The sequence below is a fragment of the Carcharhinus amblyrhynchos genome, chromosome 5 (assembly GCF_965287045.1).
Source record: "Carcharhinus amblyrhynchos chromosome 5, sCarAmb.v2.hapA, whole genome shotgun sequence".
NCBI classification, from domain to species: domain Eukaryota; kingdom Metazoa; phylum Chordata; class Chondrichthyes; order Carcharhiniformes; family Carcharhinidae; genus Carcharhinus; species Carcharhinus amblyrhynchos.
Window position 1 is genome coordinate 7553386 of NC_137328.1, and position 26302 is coordinate 7579687.

Here is a 26302-nt window from a genome sequence, read left to right on the forward strand (position 1 = left end):
TATCCACTATATTTTTCAATATTTCTATGATTTTATAAATCTTGTCTAAATGAGCGAAATGATGGACATCCCCATCCGAGGAAATGTTTTGTCCATTTTAGACATTTTCAGTTAGGTCATGTGTTTTTTGAAAGCCCAAATTAGAATCATAAGATTGAAAATTTCTTCAATAATACAAGATTAAGCATAGGTTGGATGTGAGCATGTTACAATGTTCCACTTAATGAATACCTCAGTTTTGTTCAAGCATGATGCTAAATTTCCTATTGGACATAATTTTAATTTTCCACCTTACTCTTCTGTTGACCTCTCTGTTCTTGGCTTACTGTGCTGTTGCAGTGAAACTGAATGTAAGTTGGAAGAACAACACCTCATCTTTCGACTAGGCACTTTTAGAGAATGGCAGGGTTGCGCAGTGGTTGGCACTGCTGCTTCACAGTGCCAGAGACCTGGGTTTTATTCTGCCTTGGGTGACAGTGTGGAGTTTACACATTCTCCCTGTGTCTGTGTGGGTTTCTTCTGGTGCTCTGGTTTTCTCCCACAGTCCAAAGATGTGCAGGTTAGGTGGATTGACCATGCTAAATTGCCCCTTAGTGTCTAAAGATGTCCTGGTTAGGTGGATTGGCAATGCTAAATTACCACTTAGTGGCCAAAGATATGTAGGTAAGGCAGATTAGCCATAGTAAATGAGCAGTATTACAGGGATAGGGTGGTGAGAAGAGCTTGGGTGGGATATTCTTTTGGAGAGTTGGTGCAGATTCTATGGGCCAAATGATCTATTTCTGCATTGTGAGGATCTAGGGGATTCTATGGTTCTTCTATAGTCATCATTCAGTTCAAAAATTTCAGACCATAATCTCTCTTTCCCATCTCTTTCTCTTTGCAAGTTTCGATCTTGCTCTCATTTTGCTCTTATTTTTGCTTTCAGAGGGAAGCCATTTGTTCTGCATTACCTCTTCTAGATACATTCATTGTTTCTTGTTTCATTACCACTCCATTTGGCCTCACATCAAACTCTTTTTCATATAATCTTCTGTTTTCCACCCTATTGAGTTTTTTCCTTTTGTTCTTTTTCTACTCTTCCCCCATTTTATTTGTATAAAACTAATTACATTTCTTACTTTTGCTAGTTCAGGTGAAAAGTCAACAACTGAAATGTTAACTCTGCTTCTTTCTCCAGAGATGGTGTCTGACCTGCTGAGTATTATTCTAGTAGTGTTATTTTACTGCGTAACAATACTGTCTTTAAGAAGTATATTTATAGCATGTTTCTTGTAAGGGATATGTTTAGAATTTGGATCTGATTTGCAGGGTGCCGATCTGTCTAGGAAAGCCTTTAAATTAATGGCTGGGAGAACAAGACAAGTACTCATTTTTGACATTATTTGTTTAAGCGGAGGTGGTGCACTTGTGTTTACTTAGGTTCTCCCTGATATTTCAGAGTAGAGTTTTGATTAGGTTGACAGAGACAGAATGAAGCTTTCAATAAAGAAATAGTTACAGTTTTATTTTTAAATACTGGCAGGTGCTGCCTGGTTCCGCATACATGAGGACGGCTGCAACCGGGATCTTGGGTTCATGTCACACTATCTGTAACCCCCACAACTTGCCTGGGCTTGCAAAATCTCACTAATTGTCCAGTCTGGAGACAATACACATCTCTTTAATCTTTGCTTAATGCTCTCTGTCCACTCACCTTTAAGACTTGATTACCTATAAAGACTCGCATTCCAATTTTGTAAATTTAATCTTTGCTTAACGCTCTCTGTCCACTCACCTTTAAGACTTGATTACCTATAAAGACTCACATTCCAATTTTGTAAATTGAGTTTGTGTCTTTATATGCCCTGATTGTGAACAGAACTCCCACTTACCTGACGAAGGAGCAGCACTCCAAAAACTAGTGGCTTTTGCTACCAAATAAACCTGTTGGATTTTAACCTGATGTTGTGAGATTTCTTACTCTGCTGGATGAAACAGGTCTTTCTCTTTCTCCCTCTCTTTCTCCATCTCCAGAGATATTCTGAAAGCTCCAGGACTTAACCTAAGACAAGAGAGTATGCCTGTGTTTTGCTAATTAATTTTAAAGAGTGGGTTCAGCATATAAGAGGAATATTGTTTAAATTGGAACTTGTATTCATAGGTTTGCAGTTAAGAATGTATCATGTCACGTTTATGTATTATTCAATTGTTAAGCTAATTCAGTTGTTCTAGTCAAACTGTGTTTTTAAATAAAGTTTGTTTTGATGAAAGCTTTTCAGTGTGTCAGTAGAATCGCACCTGGACTGACACATCTTATCCTCACACTGATACCAAAATAGAAAATTGTTGGGGTATAAACTGGCTTCATAACGTACCTTGGAGTTTCTGATCTGGTACCCTTACAACTATTCTTTTTTAATTCCAAAATTCCAGCCTTTTTTCTTTTTATTTGTTTTTGGAAATATATAAGGATGAATTTTACTGCCCGCGACGGGAATCGTTGCGGGTGAGAGGCAGACCAAGGAAAGGTCTGTTGACCTCAGGTGGGATTTTCTGGTTTCAGACAAGAGGGGCCAGAAAATGCCACCCACAGTGTATATTAGATATTCCTAAACCACAGCTATGGAAAAGGAAAACATAGCAAAACATGGGCTTTGAGAAATATCATGCCAACATACATTTAAATAAGAAAAGATATAACGAGACAAAGGCAAATGCTGAGCTTAAGAATGAGATATGTGAAGTGCGACTAAAAGATTGGTTAATGAGATGGGTTTGAAATAAATGAGTTCATGAAGTAAATTCCAAAAAATTGGGATTATTAAAAGAGGACAAAATTAGAGAAATATGTCTGATTGGGAATGGGTGATGGATTAGGAGGTAATTAAAAGGTTAGAAGAGATTACAAAGATAGGAAGAGTGAGACCACACAGAGAATTTTTAAAAAGATTTTTGAAGACTGTGTGTCTAAATGGATCAACAAAGAGACAAGTGATGGATAAATAGGACTTTACCTGAGACCTGATCGCCCATCATTCCAGTTTTTCATTGACTCCCAGTCTCCACTTTAAAATTCTCTTCTAGAATCCTTACAGTGCAGAAAGAAGCTATTCAGCCCATTGAGCCTGCACCAACAACAATCCCACCCAGGCCCTATCCCCATAAGCCCACATAATTACCCAGCTATTCCCCCTTACACTAAGGGACAATTTATCATGGCCAATCCACCTAACCTGCACATCTTTGGACTGTGGGAGGAAACTGGTGTACCCAGAGGAAACCCATGCAGACATGGGAGAACATGCAATCTCCACACAGACAGTAACCTGAAGCTGGAATTGAACCCAGGCCCCTGGTGCTGTGAGACAGCAGTGCTAACCACTGTGCCACCAAAAGCTCAGCTATAAATTATATTGGAAAAGATGCACTGTCAGGAACTTTGTTGGAAGGAATACTATTATTACTGTGATCATAATATAATATAAAATATGACTTTAATATAAAGCAAATATAACTGATATAAAAGCGGTTGATGAAGGATACACAAAGTTAGAAACAGATTTTGACAGTTTGTTGGATTCGCATTTTAATCTCTGCAATTTTACAAATCTTGGCAGAACCAATGGTTGGTGACTGAATAAGTCGCATCACGTTTTTAATTAATGGAATTTTGAAATTTTTACTCAGTCAAGGGATTGCAATTGTATCTATTTATATCACATAATGTGGAAATCCAATTATCCTTGACCACATTCATCACCTTAGTTTTTTTTACACCTCATCATGTCACGTGTACTCTGCCCAAAGGCAGTCCCTTGGCTTATTGTCTGCTGATGCTTCATCCGGGGCTACTTTCTTGATAGGTTTTTTGCCAATAGTGGTTTCCCATTGCTTTCCTCTCTTAGGGATAGGGTGAGGAGCAGGTCCCAACTCTACCTCAGCCAGAATGTGAATTAAGTTGTGCCGTTGGTGTTTTTCAGAACCACATGCTAGTCATCTAGCCAGCTGAGCTAACCAGCCCCCAGAATATCATTAAAAATTGAAGGCCAATGAGCATCAAACTATACATACATGTATGCCAAGTCTTTCCCAGCTTTGCAACAGTATAACTATTCTCATTCACATCAGTGTGAAAATAGAATTAAGAATGTATTTTTTAATATGGTATAAAAGAGACACAAATATTACATAGTATTTCTGACACTGAAACAATCTATGCCAATGTTTTTGCTCTACTTGAACCTCCTACCATTTCCCTCAGCTAAATCTACCAACATAATCCTTTGTTGCCTTCTTCCTCATTTGCTTGTATGGTTTCCCACTTAAAGGCATCCATATCATTCACTTTAACCACTCCCCGTGGTAGCAAGTTCTGCATGCTCACCATGCTTTAGGTGAAGAAGTTTCTTTCAGATTCCCTGTCGGATTTCTTGCTGACCATCTCATCTCGATGCCCTCTAGTTGTGTCCCTTCCCACAAGAGGAAACATCTCTGTATCCAATCCATAAAAATTTTTCATAATTTTAAAGACCTCTATTAGGTGACCCCCTCGACCTTCAATTTTCGAGACAAGAGAGAATGAACCAGTTCATCCTCTAGACTTGTGCATTTCTAGTAAATCTTTTCTGCACCCTCTGCAAAGCATCTATACCTAACCAGGTTCAAACAGATTTAGCAATAACTTAGCTACTTTCCAATACTATCTCTTTAACAATAAAGCCTAGTCTTGGTTTACTTTCTTTATTGCCTGTGATGCAACTTTTAATGATTTATGTATTTGCATTCCGAGGTCCCTTTCTTGCTCTACCCCACCTAGAACCGCACCTGCTAAGTAATAAATTGCCTCCCTATTCTACCAAAGCATACTTCCTGACTTATCCATGTTGCTTTTTGTTTGTCATCTATTTGCCCATTCTGCAAGTTTATTAATGTCCTCCTGTAATTTATTACTCTTCATTGTTGCCAATACTCCCCAATTTGGTATCACTTGCAAATTTAGAAATTGTATTCTTGATTCCAAAGTCTAAATTGTGAGCAGTGGCCCCAGCATTGATTCTTGTAGAACACCACTTCTCAACTTCTGCCACACTCAAAAACTACCTTTTATTCCCACTCTTTGCTTTCTGTCTTGAGGCCAGTTTGCTTACCAGTTGTCCCCTAACTCCAGGATCTTTGATTTTATTAATTATTTTATTATGGGACATAATTATTAAAGGCCTTTTGAAAATCCAGATAAATTACATTACCGCATTATCATTGTCTGCTCTCTGTTACCCCCTCAAAAAATTTGATGAACTCCATTTATTAGTGTCTAATAAAAAAATTTCTAGTGTTAGAATTGATGAACTCTATTTACTACTAATGCAGTTTAACTTGACACTATAGTGCTAAGTAATATAATTGGCATATATTACTTGTAATATAAGACAATACAAGTTGGCTTATATTAACACTGCAATAAAGTTACTGTAATAAACCCCTAGTTGCCACATACCAGTGCCTGTTTGGGTACACTGAAGAAGAATTTAGCATGGCCAATGCACCTAACTGGCAAGTCTTTCAGACTGTGGAAGGAAACTAGAGCACCCGGAGGAAACCCACGCAGACACAGGGAGAATATGCAGACCCACACGGACGGTGACCCAAGCTGGACTCCCTGGTGCTGTGAGGCAGCAGTGCTAACCCTTGTGCCACCATGCCGATAACAGTCAAGCAAGATTTTCCGTTTTGAAATCCGTGTTGACTATTCATATATATCATTTAGCTTCCTCTTAGTTTTTCCTTTGACTTTTCCCATCTTTGTCTTTTTCTTACTCTATTTTCCAACTGTCCCTTTTCTGTTGTTAGTTTCTCTTCTACGTTTGACAGGTAGAATTTGCAGCTCTGAAGAACAATCATATGGCCTCAAAACATTAATTGTGTTTCTTGCTCCATAGATGTTGCCAGGCCTGCTGAGTTTTTCCAGCTTTTTCTGTTTTCATTTCAGAAGTTGCAGTGGTTGTATTTAATCTTTATTGTTTCTTTCCAGTAAGATGAAATAAACCATCAACTATCAAGGCATTGGTAAAGCCACATTTGGAGTACTACATACAATTCTGGTCACAGGATGTTATTAAACTGGAAAGGGTGCAAAAAAGATTTACAAGGATGTTACCAGGACTGGAAGGCTTAAATTATAAGGAGAGGCTGGGTAGGCTGGGACTTTTTTCCCTGGAGCGTAGGAGGATGAGGGTGACCTTTATAGAGGTTTATAAAATCATTAGGGGCATAGATGAGGTGAACAGCCAAGGTGTTTTCCTTAGGGTAAGGGAGTCCAAAATTAAAGGGCATAGGTTTAAGGTGAGAGGGGAAGGATTTAAAAGGGACCAGAGAGGCAACTTTTTCACACAGAGAGTGATGTGTATGTGGAATGAGCTGCCAGAGGAGGTGGTAGAAGTGGGTATAATTCCAACATTTCAAAGAGATTTGGACAGGGACATGGATAAGAAAGTTTCAAGGGATATGGACCAAATTCAGGCAAATGTTCAGCTTAGGAAACCTGATCAGCATGGATGAGTTGGGCCAAAGGACCCATTTCCATGCTGTATATCTCTATGAATCTATAACATGGAGGCAGAAGTATCTGATCATTCATATTTTATGTGAAAATACTATTAAAACAACAGAAGATGAAGAATTATGGCATAAAGATGAATGGTCAAACTGCCAGATTTGAAATGGAGTAGAGGACATACAGATGATTAAAAGTGCCGGTTGAAGTTGATAAGGCCTCAATAAAGGCAAAAAGAATCTTTGTATCTCGAGGAATAGAATACAAAAGCAAGGAGGAAATGTGTGTCACAGACATGTCACTGAATAAAATACAATTAAACTTCATTTGTATTTTTAAAATATTCCTAAAAGGAAGTTAGTCATGGGCCCAGGAGGTATTGCAAACCCCACCCACTTAGATAACACACTGCATTAAACAATTAGAGCCCTCATTTTAATCAAGGCTGTCTGTGTGTTGACATTATAAAACTATATTGAAACTAAATTATCTAAATTATACCTGTCCTCAACATGAGATATGTTACTACATATTAAAGCTATCTTTAAAGGTTGTAATGCCACAGTTGAAAATTGGCCTATTTCTTGTTGCCCCATTATAGAAAGAATGTTAAAGCTATGAAAAGGTGACACATACATTCACTACGATGATGTGATGGATGAATTGTTACAGTTATGATGAGAGATTGGAGAGTTATTTTTACATTAGAGTTGAGAGGCAATGATCTGCTCGAGGTTGTCAGCTAAATAATGATTTTCCAATTCTAAATCATCTTAAGAAGTAAAAACTTCACATGCAGGATTTTTTTTTACCTTAAAGAAGCCAAAACATGAACGTACATTGTCAGAAATACAATTCTGAGGAAATTGTGTAGTGCTCTGGTTTGACCGCATGTTGGTAAATATATCCAGTTCTGGTTATTGAAACCTGAGGGAAACATTTCATTTCTTGAGGTCGTACAAATAAGACCCATAAGAACATAAGAAATAGGAGCAGGAGTAGGCCATCTAGCTCTTCGAGCCTGCCCCGCCATTCAATAAGATCACGGCTGATCTGAAATGGATCTGTTTCACTTTCCCGCTTTCTCCCCATAACCCTTAATTCCCTTGTCTTATCAGAAACCTATCCACCCGTGACTTAAATATATTCAGCGAGGTAGCCTCCACCACTTCAACGGGCAGAGAATTCCAGAGATTCACGACTCTTCGAGTGAATAAGTTCCTCCTCAACTCTGATCTAAACTGCCCCCTCCCCCCTTATCTTGAGGCTGTGCCCTCTAGTCCTGCTATCCTTTCTAAGCTGGAAGAATTTCTCTACCTCTACCCTATCCATCCCCTTCATTATCTTATACGTCTCTATAAGATCCCCCCTCAGCCTTCTAAACTCCAACGAGTACAGACCCAGTTTATTCAGTCTGTCTTCATAGGCTAACCCCCTCATCTCTGGTATCAGCCTAGTGAACCTTCCCTGCACTCTCGCCAAGGCCAATGTATCCTTCCACAAGTATGGCAAACAAAACTGCACACAGTACACCAGCTGTGGCCTCACCAGTACCCTGTACAGTTGCAGCAAGACCTCCCTACTTTTATATTCTATCCCCCTCATTATAAAGGCCAACATTCCATTCGCCTTCTTGATCACCTGCTGACTGGTTTTTGCGATTTGTGCACAAGGACTCCCAGGTCCCTCTGCACCGTAGCATGCTGCAGCTTTTCGCCTTTTAAATAATAATCCCTCCTACTATTATTTCTACCAAAGTGGATAACCTCACACTTGCTAACATTATTAGGCTAATCCTTAATTTTAAATATCATAGAATCCTAAAATGCAGAGGAGGCTATTCAGACCATCGAGTCTGCACCGACCACAATCCCACCTAGGCCCTATCCCCGTTACCCCATGCATTTACCCTTGTTAGTCCCCCTGACACTAAGGGGCAATTTAGTACAGCTAATCCACCTAAACTGCACATCTTTGGACTGTGGGAGGAAACTGGAACACCCGGAGGAAACCCATGCAGACACAGTGAGAAAGTGCAAACTCCACACAGACAGTGATCCATGCCAGGAATCAAACCTGAGTCCCTGGTGCTATGAGCAGCAGTGCTAACCACTGCGTTACCTCGACATTCAAATATCAGAGTCACAAAGGCAAACGTGGGTTTTCCATCCTGGAATGGTGTCTGAAAGGTGATTTTAAATATACGTCATGGAATCGTAGAATTGTTACAGCATAGAAGGAGGCCATTCAGCCCAATGCGTCGACACTGATTTTCTGCATGAGAAATTCACCTAGTGCCACTCTCCCCACTACCTGTGACCCTGCACATTCTTCCTTTTAAAATAATAGCCTTATTCCTTTTTGAATATCATGATTAAGGAACAGAAAAAGTAAACACAGAACATTATGGTAAACTAATACTAATTGTTTTTGAAGAGATCATAGATTCAATCTAGTAAATTCTGAGTGGTATCAGGAAGTTCTCTGCACAGAGTGATTAACATTCGGATAGGGCTCAGTGGCAGCACAATAACCTCAAAGTTAGAAGGGTAATGGTTTTGGCCCTACTCAGGGCTTGAGTAATGAATCAAGGGTGACAATTGATGGAGTACTGCTGCTGTCTTTGCAACTGGAAGCCTGTGTTCTTCAGGGATCAGTGCTGGGCCCTTTATTGTTCAATGTGCACATTAATGATCTAGATGTGAATGTTTGGGGTATGGTAAGTAAGTTCACAGATGACACAAAAATTGGTTGTGTGGAAAGTAGCAAGGAGGGCATCTTGGTGACACAGTGGTTAGCACTGCTGCCTCACAGCACCAGGGACCTGGGTTCAATTCCTGACTTGGTCACTGTCTGTGCGGAGTCTGCATGTTCTCCCCATGTTTGCATGGGTTTCTTCCAGGTGCTGTGGTTTCCTCCCACAATCCGAACATGTGCCGATTAGTTGGATTGGCCATGCTAAATTGCCCCTTAGTTTCAGAGGGGTTAGCTAGGGTAAATATATGGGGTTATGGGGATAGGGCCTAGGTGGGATTGTGGTCAGTGCAGACTTGGCGCCAGCTTCTTGCATTGTAGGATTCTATGATACTATGATTCTATGATATTATGATTCTATGAAAGCCTTAGGTTACAGGACTATATGGACAGCCTGATCAGATGGACAGAACAGCGGCAAATGGAATTTAACCCTGAAAAGTGCAAGGTGATGCATTTTAGTAGAACTAACAAGTCAAGGGAATACACAATGATTGGCAGGATGCCAAGAAGTACAGAGGACCAGAGGCACCTTGGAGTGCACATCCAAAGATCCCTGAAGGCAGCAGGCCAAGTAGACCAGGTGGTTAAAAAGACATATGGGATACTTGCTTTTATTAGCTGAGACATAGGATATAAGAGCAGGGAAGTTATGATAGATTTGCATATAACACTTGTGAAGCTACAACAAGAGTACTTTGTGCAGTTCTGTTCGCTACACTACAGGAAGGAAGTGATTGCACTGGAGACAATGCAGAGAAGGTTCATCAGGATATTAACTGGGCTGGAGTGTTTCAACTATGAAGAGTAGCTAGTTAGGCTGAGGCTGTTTTTCTTAGAGCAGAGAAGGCTGAGGTGGGTACCTGATTGAGCTGTGCAAAATTATAAGGCACACTGATAGGTTAGATAGGAAAAAACTTTACACCTTAGTGAAGCGGTCAATAACCAGGGGCATAGTTTAAGATTTAATGGACAATTTAACATGGCCAGTTAACCTAACCTGCACATCTTTGGACTGTGGGAGGAAACCGGAGCACCAGAGGAAATGCACCTGGATACGGAGAGAACATGCAAACTCCATGCTGACAGTGACCCGAGGCTGGAATTGAACCCGGGTACCTGATGCTGAGGCAGCAGTGCTAACCACAGTGCCACCATGCCATCCTGGGCAGCACAACCATTCCCTGATTCCCTGATCATCTGATCACTCATGTCACCATTGCTCCTAGTTCAATGTGCAAATTGACTGCTGCATTCCCCAATATTATAAGGTGATTACTTCAAAATGTCACTTCACTGGCTGCAAAATTTAGAGAAGCACAATATAAATTGAAAAGTTCAATCATTTATTCCCCTCTTCATGCAACTTTTAATACTTAAGCAATATAGATTCTCAGTCATGATCTCCAGGGCTCTGTTACAAACTTTAAAAAAACCTTTCACACTAAATAGACATTCTTATTAAGTTTCGGCATTAAATATCGGACAGCTTGATTTCACCAAGGTCAACTCAAACGTAAGAGGACAGGTCAGGTCTTGTTCATTAGCAAAGCAGTTAGCACTGTTGCCTCACAGTGCCAGGGATCCAGGTTTGATGTGGTTCACTGTCAGTGTGGAGTTTGCAGGTTCTCCCTGTGTCCGCATGGGTTTCCTCCCACAGTTTGAAATATGTGCTGGTTAGGTGCATTGGCATGTGAAATTCTCCCTCAGTATTCCTGAACAGGCGCTGGAGTGTGACAATTAGGGAATTTTCACAGTAACTTCATTGCAGTGTTAATCTAAGCCTATTTTTGACACTAATAAACTTTATCCACTGCCCTTGTTGAATGGCAATCTGCCGCCTTAGAAAAAAACTTCTGGGGAGGAAGGTGAAAGGTTGAAACGAGGGGCATCTATCAAGTTCTGGGATGAAAAATGTAAACAATTTCTGGGATGGAAGAATTTAAAGTTTTAAATTTAAAATTTATTTCTCAGTGTCACAAGTAAGCTTACGTTAACATGTGGCTAGAGAAGAACGCCAAGACAACTGTTTCTATATAACACTGCAATGAAGTTACTGTGAAAATCCCCTAGTCGCTACACTCAAGTGCCTGTTTGGGTCCACTGAGGGAGAATTTAGTGTGGCCAATGTACCTAACCAGCACATCTTTTGGACTGTGGGAGGAAACCGGAGCACCCAGAGGAAACCCACACAGTCATGGGGAGGACGTGCAAACTCCACACAGTGACCGAAGCCCGGAATCAAACCCGGGTCCCTGGCACTGTGAGGCAGCAGTGCTAACCACTGTGCACCGTCAAGTTCTGGATTGGAAGAATTTGAATAAGTTTTGGGATGGAAGAATTTGAATAAGTTCTAATTGCTGTAGCTCCCAGTTTGCAGTGGTGGCCTGCCCATACGGAAATGTAGCAAAGCCTGTTGATTGACGTCCCGACTGACCAATCAGAGCGTCCCAAAATTTAGCAACGTTCGAAATGGAACGTTCGCCTGGAATTTCCTCTGAATCAGCGGGATGGTGCCGTGTTAACGGAAGTGAAAAACAAATCCCTGATTTCATGTAATAAATTATTATATGTATATACACACAGCGTTGACATTTATAAACCTACTCCAATTGCCGTTACAAAGTAATCCAAAGCAACATGACCTTTAGGTAGAGTTGCGTTGTGCTTAGGGACATGTTTGCGGAGAGAAGTGGAGCAAAGGGCAACAACCGAGCGGGGATTTCATTGAGTGCTTATGACTGCCTCCTCCCCTTCCTCCCACAGCTCAAACCGCCTGCCACCCAACTGGTTACTAGGCCGATTCTGTCATCTTGTCACTTACAGTCCCGAAGATGTTGCAAAACACGGGGTAAGCAGACTCTTAAATCAACGTGTGTGCAATTTATATGTTTTATCCCGAAGAGAACGAGAGAAAAAACAGGCAGAAATAACGGCACCAAAGTTTGCCGATCTTTTTTATATAATGAAATACTTACTGCTTCTGCACACTGTTTTGAAAGTTTATAATCTTCCCCTCCCCGTCAAGTTACAAGTAGTTTTTTTTAAAGCAGTAATGTTTGGCGACAATGCAAGATTTATAGTTCCAAAGATAAAAGCAAATTACTGTGGATGCTGGAATTTGAAACCAAAAGAGAAAATGCTGGAAAATCTCAGCAGGTGTGGCAGCATCTGTCAGGAGAGAAAAGAGCTGATGTTTCGAGTCCAGATGACCCTTTGTCCAAGCTGAGCTCTTAGTTATAGTTCCATGTTTCAGCCTGAGACTGTAACATCAATGGATGCAAAGCCCTTAAAATGACGAGGCCTCTGATAGTTTATCGCTGAGTGTTATCTGATTAGGTGGGGTTTGTGAAGCCACAAATTGGTTTAACTTCCCTATAAGAATGCAAGGAAAGTATTTGGAGAAATTGCTGTACACAATGCTTGTATTAAGTTGATCTTTCTCCACAGCCTGGCCATGACTAACACTACATTCTGCACTCTCTCATTTCCTCCTCTATGAATGGTATGTTTTGTCTATATAGTGCAAGAGATAATACTTTTCACTGTATACTAACACATGAGACAATAATAAGCCAAATAAAAAATGGAAATCTCAGCTGTGTAGACCTTTATTTATAGTGTATTCCAAAAAGTTTTGAATAGTTACCATTTGGACCTCCTTGTTGGTAAAGATTCCTCTCTTGAATGTAGCGCTGATAATCTCATAAGCAAGACATTTAACTTGGCCAAAACAACCAGTAGTATATACCCCAAGAGCAAGATACAGCATTAAAAATAACTTTAAAATAGTTTTATTCCTTTCGAATAAGTGGATCAATTTGCTCATCAGTTTTGACTGGGGAAAAAAATTCTGAAACTTCAGCACTGAGTAGCTGAGTTGCACAAGCTATATGCAAGCCCCAGGATGCCTGCTGAGTTAACTGATCTCAGACAAGGTTAGTGGTGAGGCAGGACTTGGCTCCATTTGTCCTTTTGTCCCTATGGACATCAATGCTTGGAACCAGGGATTGTTGCTGGAAGTGGATGCACAATTGGGCTCGGCTGTGATTTCCTACTACTACTACTCCTCCTCCTCCTCCTCCCCCCCCCCCCCCCGTTTACTACTGATGTTTTTATGTATCAGTCCTCATATAGTGGAACGTGTCTGAATGCTTTTCCAGGTAATTCAACAGACAGTAACACTAAGGGGCAATTTAGCACAGCCAATCCACCTAGCCTTTTGAGTGCTTCCCCAACTATATAATTCTCTACATTTCTACCTTTCTTCAGTTCTGTAGAAGGATCATTTAGATCCGAAATGTTAATTCTGTTTATCTCCACAGATGCCTCCAGACTTGCTGACTTTATCCAGCATTTTCTGTCTCCATTTCAGATTTCCAGCATCCACAATATTTTGCTTTTAATTGTGTAATAAATGGCTTGTTTGGAATGGGATTGCAAAGAACGAATGAAGAAGGACACTTAGGTGTCAGCCTTGATTCTTAAGTCAGTGGGTTTGAGTCTTCCACCAGGGAGTTCAGCAGATAACCCAGCTTGCACCTCAATGCAATACCAAGAGAGTTTTGTGCTGTTCTTTAGAAAGTGATATTGAAACAAGGCCATGTATGTAAAAGAGTCACTTTTTAAAGCACAGCGAAACTTCCCCCCACCTTGTCTCCTGGAAAGTTTGAGATTAAATGGGCTAATGTTCTGTCCAGACCTGAAGCAGTTCTGTGATGGTCCCTGCTCGTCTGGTTGTCTCCTAGGTGTTAACCTAGTGTTAATCACATCACAATACACCCAGGAGGCACCCAGCATTGCTGCAGTTCTTTGTAATACAGTCAGTTAGAAATGATATTAGTGTTAACTTTCTAGTTCATCATGTGTGTTTTGATTTACTTTGCATGAATTATATAGGTAATGCATGGACAAAACAGGGCAAATACAGTTGACTAATACAGAGGGATCTGGGTAATCACTGGGTGTTAGACATAATTACCATACAGTTTCGTCAGGATGGCCTTAACATTGAACACTGATAACACAATTGACCATCTATTTCTTTTGAGGAACTTATTAGATGGTTTGCCAGCTAGCGTGAGATCAGTACTGGGAGGAAACATTTTTGAATATTCCTTCGTGGTATGTGAATATCTGCCAGCGTTTGTTGCCCGTCATTAATTGCCTACAAGAAGGTAGTGGCTGTGGTCTGCCTTCTTGAGATGTTGCAGTGAATACAGTACACCCACAATGCTCTTTGGAAGGGAGTTGCGTGATTTTGATCTAGTTACATGGGTCGGGGTGATAGGGGACTTGTAAGTGGTGGTGTTCACATGCATCTGCTGCCCTTTTCCTGCAAGGTGATAGCAGTTGCGGGCTTGGAAGGTGCTGTTGAAGGAGCCTTGGCGAGCTGCCGTAGTGTATTTTGTAGGTCGTACATATTGCTGCCACTGTGCACTTGTGTTGAAGAGAGTGAGCTCAAAGAGCAGAATAGACAAAAGCAAATTACTGCGGATGCTGGAATCTGAAACCAAAAGAGAAAATGCTGGAAAATCTCAGCAGTTCTGACAGCCTCCGTAAGGAAAGGACATAAACATAGAAACTAGAAGCAGGAGAAGATCAGTTGGCCTTTCGAGCCTGCTCCGCCAGTACTTTGAGCCTGAATGACCCTTTGTCAAAGCTTCTAGGGAGAGGTTAAAAAAAACGGATGAGAGGACAGGGAGAAGTTGAAAAACAAAGGTCCCAGAAAGTGAAAAAGACAAGAGATAGTTGGAGATGTGCCTCAAAGTATTTTTATAGTATAGAGGGGTGCGTTGACATAGGTTGGGAAGCACTGTCTAAAGAGTATGCCATTAGCCTCGGAAATTATGTCTCCAAATAGAGAGGCAAGGAGAGAAATGAACTCCTCCTCCTTAAAGGGAAAATACACAGCAGTAAATCTCCTGTGACGTTGCTGAGGTTGAATCAGATGTTTCTACTGTTGGAAAGGGTATGCAGGGGAAAGATGCCAAGGTGCACATGGCCAGTCCAAGGATTAGGAAATAGTGATATGCTTATAACATTAGAGGAGAAGACTGGGGTATAGAGGTAATATTAGTAAACTAATGATCCAGAGGCCTAAGTTAATGCTCTGAGGACAAGGGTTCAAATCTCACCATGGTAACTAGTGGAATTTAAAATCTATTGATTAAATCTGGAATTAAATGAAAGCCAGTCTCCCATCATGGTGACCATGAAGCTATCATTGATTGTCTTAAAAACTCATCCATTTCAGTACTGTCCTTTCGAGAAGGAAATCTGCCATCTTTATCAGGTCTGGCCTACATGTGACTCTCAGCCTACAGTAATGGGAATGACTCATAACTGCATCTCTGAAATGACCTAGCAAAGGTAATTAGGGATGGGCAATAAATGTTGGCCTTGTCAGCGATGCCCACATCCCATGAAAGAATCATTTTTTAAAAATTGGTTCTGGAGGAAGTATGTATAATGTACTGCAGGGTGATAAAGAAGTGTGTCTTAGCGGCATGGTGGCACAGTGGTTAGCACTACTGTCTCGCAGCGCCAGGGACCTGGGTTCAGTTCTGGCCTTGGGTCACTGTCTGTGTGGAGTTTGCACATTCTCCCCATGTCTGCATGGGTTTCCTTTCCCCCCACAGTCTAAAGATGTGCAGGTTAGGTTGATTGGCCATGGTAAATTGACCCTTAGTGCCCAGGGTAAATACATGGGTTACGGGGATAGGGCCTGGAATGTCAGTGCAAGCTGAATGGTCCGAAAGACCTCCTCCTGCACCGTAGGGATTCTAAGCTTATACATATTATTGCATGAATAGACAGACGATCCCTTGAATATTGTTACCGAGGTCAAATTTAGCTTGAATTCATCTTTTACTTGCTTTGCCTTTACTCACATTTACAGTGATTTCAGTTGTGTTTCCCTGGTTCCTGATGCTGTCATTCCCCGAGGAATTTTCGATTCCTTGAGAGAAATGAAATGTGCCGAGCTTTCACATGGCAAGATGTGGCATGTTCCATGAATGCCTATGATTAGCATTAGTGATGCTCGTTAGATGCTAAAGAGGTGGTAACTGCACACAGCATTCTGTGAGTTGTCGTACTCCAGTTGCTTGTATTGGCTGACTGGTGTATCCTGCAGTTGTACCTTGTTATCCGGTTGAGACTTTTTACTCAGTTGATAAAACTGCACAATCGCTCTACCAAGATTATAGATGATTAACAGTCCATTGTTCTGTTTCATTGAAGGCTTCAAAGTCTAATTGCTTGTAATGAAACACTGGATGGACTCTCTCAGTGTTGTTTTGAAACAGAAAATGCTTAGTAAGCTCAGCAGCTCTGGCAGCATCTCTGGAGAGAGAAACAGAGTTACTGTTTTGAGTCCGGACAGATGACTGTTGCTGAAGCAGGGGAGTAGAGAAGGTGGAGCAGAATAGAAGGTCAGCGATAGGTTGGAGCTTAGGAGAGATTGACAAAGATGTCATGGACGCAAGACAAAGGAAGTGCCTAATATTAAGGACTAAAGAAGGTGTGAATAGTGACATTTTGCTTTTATTTCTTAGTTGAATTAAGCTTGATCAGCTGGTGTGTTTGGGAGAACAATGAGACAGTCACCATTACAACAAAAAAAAGTTAGAATTACACAGATAAACATTTAATTTAAGAGATGCAGCACAGTGGCAGAATGGTTAGCACTGCTACCTCACAGCGCCAGGGACCCGTGTTCACTTCCAGCTTCAGGTCACTGTCTGTGTGGAGTTTGCACATTCTCCTCGTGTCAGGGGGATTAGCAGGGTAAATGAGGGTTACAGGAATAGGGCCTGTGTGGGATTGTGGTCAGTACAGACTTAATGGGCTGAATGGCCTTGTTCTGTAAAAGAGGGATTCTATGATTCTATTCTATGACTCCATAATGTATAAATTGGCAAAAATACTCTTTCAACATTTTGAATGGGCTTCTCATTTTTGAATGGCACATTTTTCATGATGATAATAGCAAGATGTGAATGTCGCGGAGGTAATCGGGGAACTGTTGAATGTTCATATCTGACTGGATGCCCACGTGAGTATTATAAGAGTCACAGTGGCACAGAAGGAGGCCATTTGGCCCATTGAGTCAATGTCAGCTTGGCTGTTGTCAGTACAAAGCCATGTAGAGCAATCCGGTCAGTCCCATTTGCCCATTCTCTCCCCATAGCCCAACAAGTTATTTTTCCCCTAATCCAATTTCCTTCTGAAATCATTGATGAATTCTGCTTCCACCACTCCCCAGCAGCGAGTTCCAGGTCATTATCACTCGCTGCGTGAAGAAACAAAAGTTGCTCCTCGCTCGCGCATCTTTTGTCCAAAATCTTCAATCTGTATCCCCTGGTTCCATGAAGTAATTGGAACAGCTTTTCTTTGTCTGTCTTGGAACTGGCAATATTTAGTGAATAAATCTCAGGAGTTTGTTTAAAAACAATTAAGATTGCTTTTGGGCCGGAGTCATGTTATTTATGGGAAAACAGACTGGAGTACGTGTGCAGTTAAGCAGATAGAGACTTGTTTAAAAAAAGAACTTCTTTATCCTGAATATTGAGCACCAATTGATCCCTATTTGAAGGAGAGCTGGAAACTTCTGGTGTCCTGGCCTGTGTTAATCTTCCCACTGAACACCACTGAAACAATTAAATTGCCATCTATCTTATTGCCATTTGTGGCATTGTGTTGGGCAGCAGGGTGGCACAGTGGTTAGCACTGCTGCCTCTCAGCGCCAGAGACCCGGGTTCGATTCCTGGCTCAGGTCACTGTCTGTGTGGAGTTTGTACGTTCTCCCCGTGGCTGCATGGGTTTCTTCCGGGTGCTCCAGTTTCCTCCCACAGTCCAAAAGACGTGGTGGGTAGGTGCATTGGCTGTGCTAAATTCTCCCTCAGTGTACCTGAACAGGTGCTGGAGTGTGGCGACTAGGGGATTTTCACAATAACTTCATTGCAGTGTTAATATAAGCCTACTTGTGACACGAATAAATAAACTTAACTGAAACTTAACCTCGCTGTGCATAATTGTTTGCAACATTTCATGTATCATAACGCCGAGGGTGGAATTCTCCTATTCTGTCTGCCATGGGAATTGTAATGGGCGGGACACGGACCATTGATGTCGGGCGGGATTTCCCAACGTTGGGGTGAGCGCAGCCAGAAAATCCCACCCCAAGTGTCCATCATTGTTTGCAACACAGTTTGGGACGTCCTCAGACCGTGCTACATAAACGCAAGCTTATAATTTCCATCTTGCACAGTTACACAGATTTCTGATTGACAAGGGTGTCCAGCGTTATAGCAGACAGGCAGTAAGGTGGATTTAAAGCCACAGTCGGATCAGCTGTGACCTTATTGAATGGTGGAGCAGGCTTGAGGGGCTGAATGGCCTCCTCCCGCTCCTTTTTCTTACATTGTTACATAGGATAGGCTTGGGGCTGTCCATTTTAGGAAGTAATTCTGCACGTTGAGAATAATGCTTGCAGGTGGACAAATTACCAACTTAAAAAGATGATTGCCCAGCTCTAATTCCCCCTGATATATCTGAGGGCAGATGGTAAGAACAGGAGCATTTCCTGGGCAGTCACTGCAGAAGGCAACAGCCCTTTTACATATGCGCCATAGGAAGTATCCTTTCTGGATGTGTTACAGCTTGGTATCAATCCTGCTCTAACCAAGACAGCAAGAAACTACAAAGGGCCGTGAGCCAACCTCTCATCCATTGACTCTGTCTACACTTCCTGCTGTCTCAGAAAAGCAGCCAGCATAATCTAGAACCTCACGCACCCTGGACATTCTCTCTTCCACCTTCTTCTGTCGGGAACATGATCCAAAAGTCTGAGATCATGTACAACGGACTCAAGAGCAGCTTCTTCCCTGCTGCCATCAGATTTTTGAATAAAGCAGGAGGTGGCCTCACTCAACTGATTAAAAGAGAAGCTGGAAGAATTAGTAATGTAGACTCAAGCCTCAATGTTAGGTGATCATAGAACAACAAACAACAACGCGTACATATTGCCGTACTATACGGTCCCGTAAGTAATTTTGTGATTTGATTGATGATTGTAAAATGCATTGGGATACAGTGAAAAGTATTGTTTCTTGAGCGCTATACAGACAAAACATACCGTTCATAGAGTACATGGGGAAGAAGGAAAGGAGAGGGTGCAGAATGTAGTGTTACAGCCATAGCAGAAAGATCAGCTTTATCTAAGGTAAGTCCATTCAAAAGTCTGACAGCAGCAGGGAAGAAGCTGTTCTCGAGTTCATTGGTACATGACTTTTGTATCTTTTTCCCAATCGAAGAAGGTGGAAGAAAGTATGTCTGGGCTGTGCACGTTCTTTGATTATGCTGGCCGCTTTTCTGAAGCAGTGGGAAGTGTAGATGGAGTCAGTAGATGGGAGGCTGGTTTCCGTGTTGAATTGGGCTACGTTCGCAACCCTTTGTAGTTTCTTACTGTCTTGGTCAGAGCAGGAGCCGTACCAAGCTGTGATACATCCGGAAAGGATGCTTTCTATGGTGCATCAGCAAAAATTGTTTGGAGTCATAGTGGATGTGCTGAATTTTCTACACTGAGGGTGTGAAAGGTGCTATGCAGATGCAGTCTCTGTTTTTAGCCCTTCAAATCAGCTAGGCACCATGTTGATCAATTGCCAATACTAGTCTTGGTCCAGAGTAAAGGATCAATGTGTCTTTGAACTCTGTACTTTACCTTGTGGCGACAGTTAAAAAAATGATGCCGATTTTATCCTCATGGGTTTTACTATTTTAAGGCCTCCACGTTTCCAGTATTTGCAGTGACAGTTCACCAGACGGTAGTAATTTTGGATCCCAAGTTTTGGTAGCAGATACGGTTCTGGTGTACAATGAACCAAACTCGTGGGACATATTAAGTCATAAATGTGCAATCAGTTGAATAATCAGTTAGCTTTGCACTTTGTAACGCGATCAGAGTTTTAATCTATAGTTGCTGTGCTGTTGTAATATTCTCCAGTTGAGCCATACAGAATAGCTGCCGAAATGAGGTGGCGTTGTAAAGTTTCTGTGGCGAAACTCGTGAGTCTTAAATTTGGCCTTGATGTGGAATGTAGCCATGTAAAGCTCGACCTTTGGCTGTTGGAGCTGGTAAGGCTGTCGTCACTGCTGTTTACGTTCACCTTGCCCTACCTGGCTAGCTGGTTTACTAACTAATCCCAAACCACTGGAACACAAACTGCAGCCATCATTAGTTTGATCAAAGTCATAGAGGTTTACAGCATGGAAACAGGCCCTTTGGCCCAACTTTGCCCTTTTTTTTAATCCCTAAATGAATCCCAATTGCTCACATTTGGCCAATATCTCCCCACAGGACAGTACATCAGTTTTAACTGTTTCCTTACTGTGTGTTTCCGATGCAGACCAGGCAGTCTGGTGGGCTAATGTTTAATCCATTTCATATTAGACCAGAGCAATTTAAAATGTGAAGCTGAACACTGGCTGTTTTTTAGAAGCTCCATTCCTGGCTGGGTGAGGATTTAACCTTGAGACCTTTCTTGGACTAGTGCACAGAATCATAGAATCCCTACTGTGCAGATGGCAGCCATGAAGCCCATCAAGTCTGCACCAACTCTTCAACAGGGTGTCTTATCCAGGCCCCCTCCCCCCCTGCCTATCCCTGCAATCCTGTGCATTTACCATGCCCAATCCATCTAACCTACACAGCATGCGATACTAAGGGGCAATTTAGCATGGCCAATCCACCTAACCAGTACGTCTTTCGGTCTGTGGGAGGAAAGCAGACACCCGGAGGAAACTTGTGCAGACATGGGGAGAACTTGCAAACTCTGCATGGACAGTGACCCAAGCTGGGAATCGAACCCAGGTCCCTGGGGCTCTGGGGCAGCAGTGCTAACCACTGTGCCACCCCATAGATGTGTGGCTTAAGTGGATTGGTCATGCCAAATTGTTCCTTAGTGTCCAAAAATGTGCCGGTTCCGTGGAGTGGCCACGCTAAATTGCTCCTTAGTGTCTAAAGATGTGCGGGTTAGGTTGATCGGTCATGCTAAGTTGCCCGTTAGTGTCAGTGGGGTTAGCAGGGTAAATATGTGATGTTATAGGGATAGGGCCTGGGTGGGATTGTTGTCAGTGCAGGTTCAATGGGCCAAATGGCCTCCTTTTGCCCTATAGGATTCTATAATTCTAGGAAAATAAAAGTCCTCAATCTTCTAAGAACTTATTCCCTTTTGTCTGTTTGTGTGAGCAGTCAAGTCCAGTGCAACAAATGAACCTTTCAATGTAATTGAAAGATGTTGCTTTTGAGGCATCGTGTTTATCTTTTGAGGAAGGTTAGTTTTCTTTTCCCCCTTTGTTTTCGAGTCTAAAATGTTCAAGTTCTGGATACGCTGTGCCCTCTTATCAAGCTGCTGGAGCATGACTCCCAACTCTTGTTCATATATCTACCACTGATCCAGTTTGAAATGTATGAGCTTTTGTTTCTGCATCTGTGAAGCACTTTGCCAAGTTCTGTGAATGCCATAGAGATAGGACCAGCTCGTTTCACAGATATATAAAATGTAATGTTTTCAGTGGGAGCCCCACTTCCATTCATTCTTCATCCAATTAAAAAAAACCATCCCTGTCTGAAGAGTTAGAAGAGGATAATTGCGCTCTGTTTATAGAGGACATTGAGCAGGGAAACTATAGTGCATTGTTGACTGATGTCTAAGTTCTTGATTGATAAGGGGATCAAAGATCAAGGGCAGAAAGTGGAAGAGTGAGATTGAGAAATTTCTCAGCCACGATTGAATGGCAGAGCAGACTAGACAGGTCGAATGGCCTAATTTTGCTCCTATATCTTATGGCTACTATCATCATGATAGAATTGGGTGGAGAGGAAATAAAGAACAATAAAGCAATTTGAAACTACGATTGCAAAACATGGGTATTAGATGAGAAAGGCACTTCAATACAGGTAAATGATTTGGTGTTGTCCCAGCATCTAGTGCAAGGTGAACTTGGCGCAGTGTAGCTCTCATGTGAACAGGATCCAAGCCGATTATTGAAGCAGAAACCAAGACATGGGCGAATTTTCCCATCCTGCCCACCATGTGAATGATGGCGGGCGAGGAGGGACAAATCATGGAAAGGTCCATTGATCTCGGGCGGGAATTTCCGGTTTTGGAGTGAGAGGGGTCGGAAAATCACACCCCCACCCTCCAGAGTTTTTCTTTATTGAGTGAGTTTGTAGACAATTCTCCCCACCTCTGCTCACAACCCAGTGTTCTGGCTGTCCCCTGTTTATACATACTCAGACCGTAACCTGTTTCTCTAAACCATAGCAAAGCAATTGACATTAACAAAACTGAACAATGCAATTGATGAAACAGATCAATCATAGAATCCCTACAGTGCAGAAGGAGGCCACTTGGCCTATTGAGTCTGCACTGACCACAATCCCACCCAGGCCCTATCCCCATAACCCTATGCACTTCCCCTAACTAATCCCCCTCACACTAAGGGACAATTTAGCATAGCCAATCCACCTAACCTGCACATCCTCGGACTGTGGGAGGAAACCAGAGCACCTGGAGGAAACCCACTCAGACATCGGCAGAACATGCAGACTCTGCACAGACAGTGACCCAAACCAGGCATCGAACCTAGGTCCTTGGCGTTTTGAGGCAGTAATGCTAACCACTGTGCCAATTTGTCCAAGAAGGGATGCAATGCCTTGTCAACCTGGATCTTGTTTGTCTCTCTTGCGGGGACCATGAATTGGATTCAATTGGAATTTGAATTTGGTTTTTGGACCAAGCAAGGGATGGATTTGGGTTTTGCCCACTCTACTCTGAACATTTGCTTTGTAACTTTAAGGATGGAGTAGAAGAATTTTAAAAAACATTCCACTCATCTGTTGAATTGTAGTGGACGAGCTATGGAAACTTTGGCTACACCTGGGACCAATTCTTGGATCAGTTGAAAGAAGGGTGGCATGGTGGCACAGTAGTTAGCACTGCTGCCTCACAGCTCTAGGGAGTTGGGTTTGATTCCTGGCTTGAGTGACCGTGTGGAGTTTGCACATTCACTCCATGTCTGCGTGGGTTTCCTCCGGGTGCTCTGGTTTCCTCCCACATTCCAAAGATGTGCGTGTTAGGTTGATAGGGTGTGTTAAATTGCCCCTCAGTGTCATGGGATGCATAGATTAGAGGGATTAACAGGGTAAATATGTGGAGTGATGGGGTTAGGGCCTGAGTGGGGTTGTTTTTTGATTTGATTTAATATTGTTACATGTATTAACATACAGTAAAAAGTATTGTTTCTTGTGTGCTATACAGACAAACCATACCGTTCATAGAGAAGAAAACGAGAGAGTGCAGAATGTAGTGTTATAGTCATAGCTAGGATGTAGAGAAAGATCAACTTAATGCAAGGTAAGTCCATTCAAAAGTCTGACAGCAGCAGGGAAGAAGCAGGACAGGTTGTTGGTATCTGGACACCTGAAAATATGAAGCTCTTGACCCTTTCTACTTTGTCCCCATTGATGTAGGCAGGGGCACATTCTCCTTTACATTTCCAAAAATCGATGACAATCTTCTTCGTTTTCTTAACATTGAGGGAGAGATTATTGCGGCAACCAGTTCTCCAGATTCTCTATCTCATTCCTGCACTCTGGCTCATCATTGTTTGAGATCCAACCCGCTAGTGTTGTCAGCAAATTTGAAAATCGAATTGGAGAGGAATTTGGCCACACGTTCATAGGTGTATAAGGAGTATAGTAGCGGGCTGAGAACCCAGCCTTGTGGTGCACCAGTGTTGAAGATGATTGTGGAGGAGGTGTTGTTGCCTATCTTTACTGATTGTGGTCTGTGAATTAGGAAGTTCAGGATCCTGTTGTAGAGGGAGGTGGCGAGGCCCAGGCCACAGAGACTAGAGATGATTTTCGTGGGAATATTAGTATTGAAGGCTGAGCTGTAGTCAATAAATAGGAGTCTGACAGAGGTGTCTTTGTTATCTAGGTTCCAAAGTTGAGTGCAGGGCCAGGGAGATGGCGTCTGCTGTGGACCTGTTGCAGCAGTAGACAAGCTGTAGTGGATCCAGAGAGTCCGGAAGGCTGGAATTGATTCGTGCCATGACTAACCTTTCGAAGTACTTTGTAATGATGGATGTCAGAGCAACCGGCCAATAGTCATTTAAGGCATGCTGCTTGGTTTTTCTTAGGTAATGGGATGATGGTCATCTTCTTGAAGCTGATAGAGACCTCAGAATGTTGTCAGTGTTGTAGGGTTTCTATGATTCTATGAATTTCATGGGAATCCACCTCTATAATAATCCTGTCTGCCCCTCGATGATAGCAAAGGTTGTGGAAACCGGGCTTATTCTATTTAGCAAAGAGGAGACTTTGAAGTTTCAAAAACTGGTGAAAGGAAGTGACCCACGCAATATAGTTAAAATTTTAAAGTGCTGCTTAAAATTCCGCTGTTAAATAGGCAGTTTGTTAGAGGATTCATTTTGAACGTTGTGTTCTCACCTCTGGATGCTGGGTTTAAGTGTGGCCCAGAATTTCGGGATGAAAGTGCATTTGAGGAGAAGCAAGATGAACACATGAAGGGAGAAAGGAATTGGTCTTGTTGGTTGGGATCAGATGAAGATGAATGGGAGGAAACTCAGGTGGAACAAAAACACCAACATGGACTAGTTGGGCTGAATGGCCACTTTCTGTGTCATAAATTGTCATCTTTTGACAAACACGTTGTGCAAAAAGTAAGTTAAAGTTTATTTATTAGCATCATAAATAGGCTTACATTAATACCGCAATGAAGTCACTGTGAAAATCCCCAAGATGCCACATTCTGGTGCCTGTTCAGGTACACTGAGAGAATATTTAGCATGGCCAATGCACTTAACCAGCACATGAGATGGAGATGCTGGCATTGGACTGGGGTAGGCACAGTAAGAAGTCTCACAGCACCAAGTTCAAGTCCAACAGGTTTATTTGGTAGCACAAGCTTTCAGAGCACTGCTCCTTCATCAGGTGAATGATGAACTCACTGTGAGTGATCACTCACCTGAGGAAGGAGCGGCGCTCCGAAAGCTCATGCTACAAATAAACCTGTTGGACTTTAATTTGGTGTTGTGAGACTCCTTACTGTGCCCAACCAGCACGTCCTTCAGACTGTGGGAGGAAACAAGAACACTTGGAGAAAACCCACACAGACATGGGGAGAATGTGCAGACTCCTCACAGTCACCCTGGAATTGAAACCGGGTCTGTGGCACTGTGAGGCAGCGTTTGATTTGATTTAATTTGATTTATTGTTTTCACATGTATGAGTACACAGTGAAAGGTATTGTTTCTTGCACGCAATACAAAGAACACCATTCATGGAGAAGGAAAAGAAGGGAATGCAGAATGTATTGTTACAGTCATAGCTAGGGTGTAGATAAACATTAACTTAGTGTGAGGTGGGTCCATTCAAAAGTCTGATGGCAGCAGGGAAGAAGCTGTTCTTGAGTCTGTGCTAACTGACTTAATTAACCACTCTGCCACCGTGCTGCCTGTGGCTTGTGTCTGAAAGATGGACACTTTTTGGCAGTGCGGGGTGAATAAGGGGGGGGGGGGTTTGTGGGGTTGTGCTGTTCCCATCAAACTGCTGAAACAAGAAAGAGGTGGTTTTCAAAAAAAAAGTGTGTACTCCCTTTCAAAATCTGAACAAAGGTTCTAATGAATTTCTCCTCTCATATCCCATTTCAGGAAACTAGCAGGACGTACTCTCTTTATCACGGGTGCCAGTCGTGGCATTGGCAAAGCGATCGCCTTGAAGGCAGCCAAAGATGGTGCTAATGTTGTGATTGCTGCAAAAACTGCACAAGCACACCCCAAATTACCGGGCACAATATACACTGCGGCAGAGGAGAGTAAGTATATTGGTTACTTTGGGTTTAGTAAGAGGGGTGTATGATACAGAAGTAAGGAGATCACGTGGAACCGTGTAAAGAACAAAAGACTTGCATTTACGTTGCACAT

At 42.2% G+C, this 26302-nt stretch overlaps 1 protein-coding gene across 1 annotated transcript in view; it reads left to right on the forward strand.

The window, feature by feature from the left end:
• Nucleotides 1-26302, forward strand: part of hsdl2 (hydroxysteroid dehydrogenase like 2) — a 124953-nt gene that overhangs the window by 12234 nt on the left and 86417 nt on the right. Inside the window, exons 2-3 of the mRNA XM_080188431.1 lie at nucleotides 12053-12137; nucleotides 26030-26193. Of these exons, the coding sequence (XP_080044557.1) occupies nucleotides 12121-12137; nucleotides 26030-26193 (181 nt within the window). The 5' untranslated portion in view covers nucleotides 12053-12120. The remainder of the gene's footprint in view (nucleotides 1-12052; nucleotides 12138-26029; nucleotides 26194-26302) is intronic.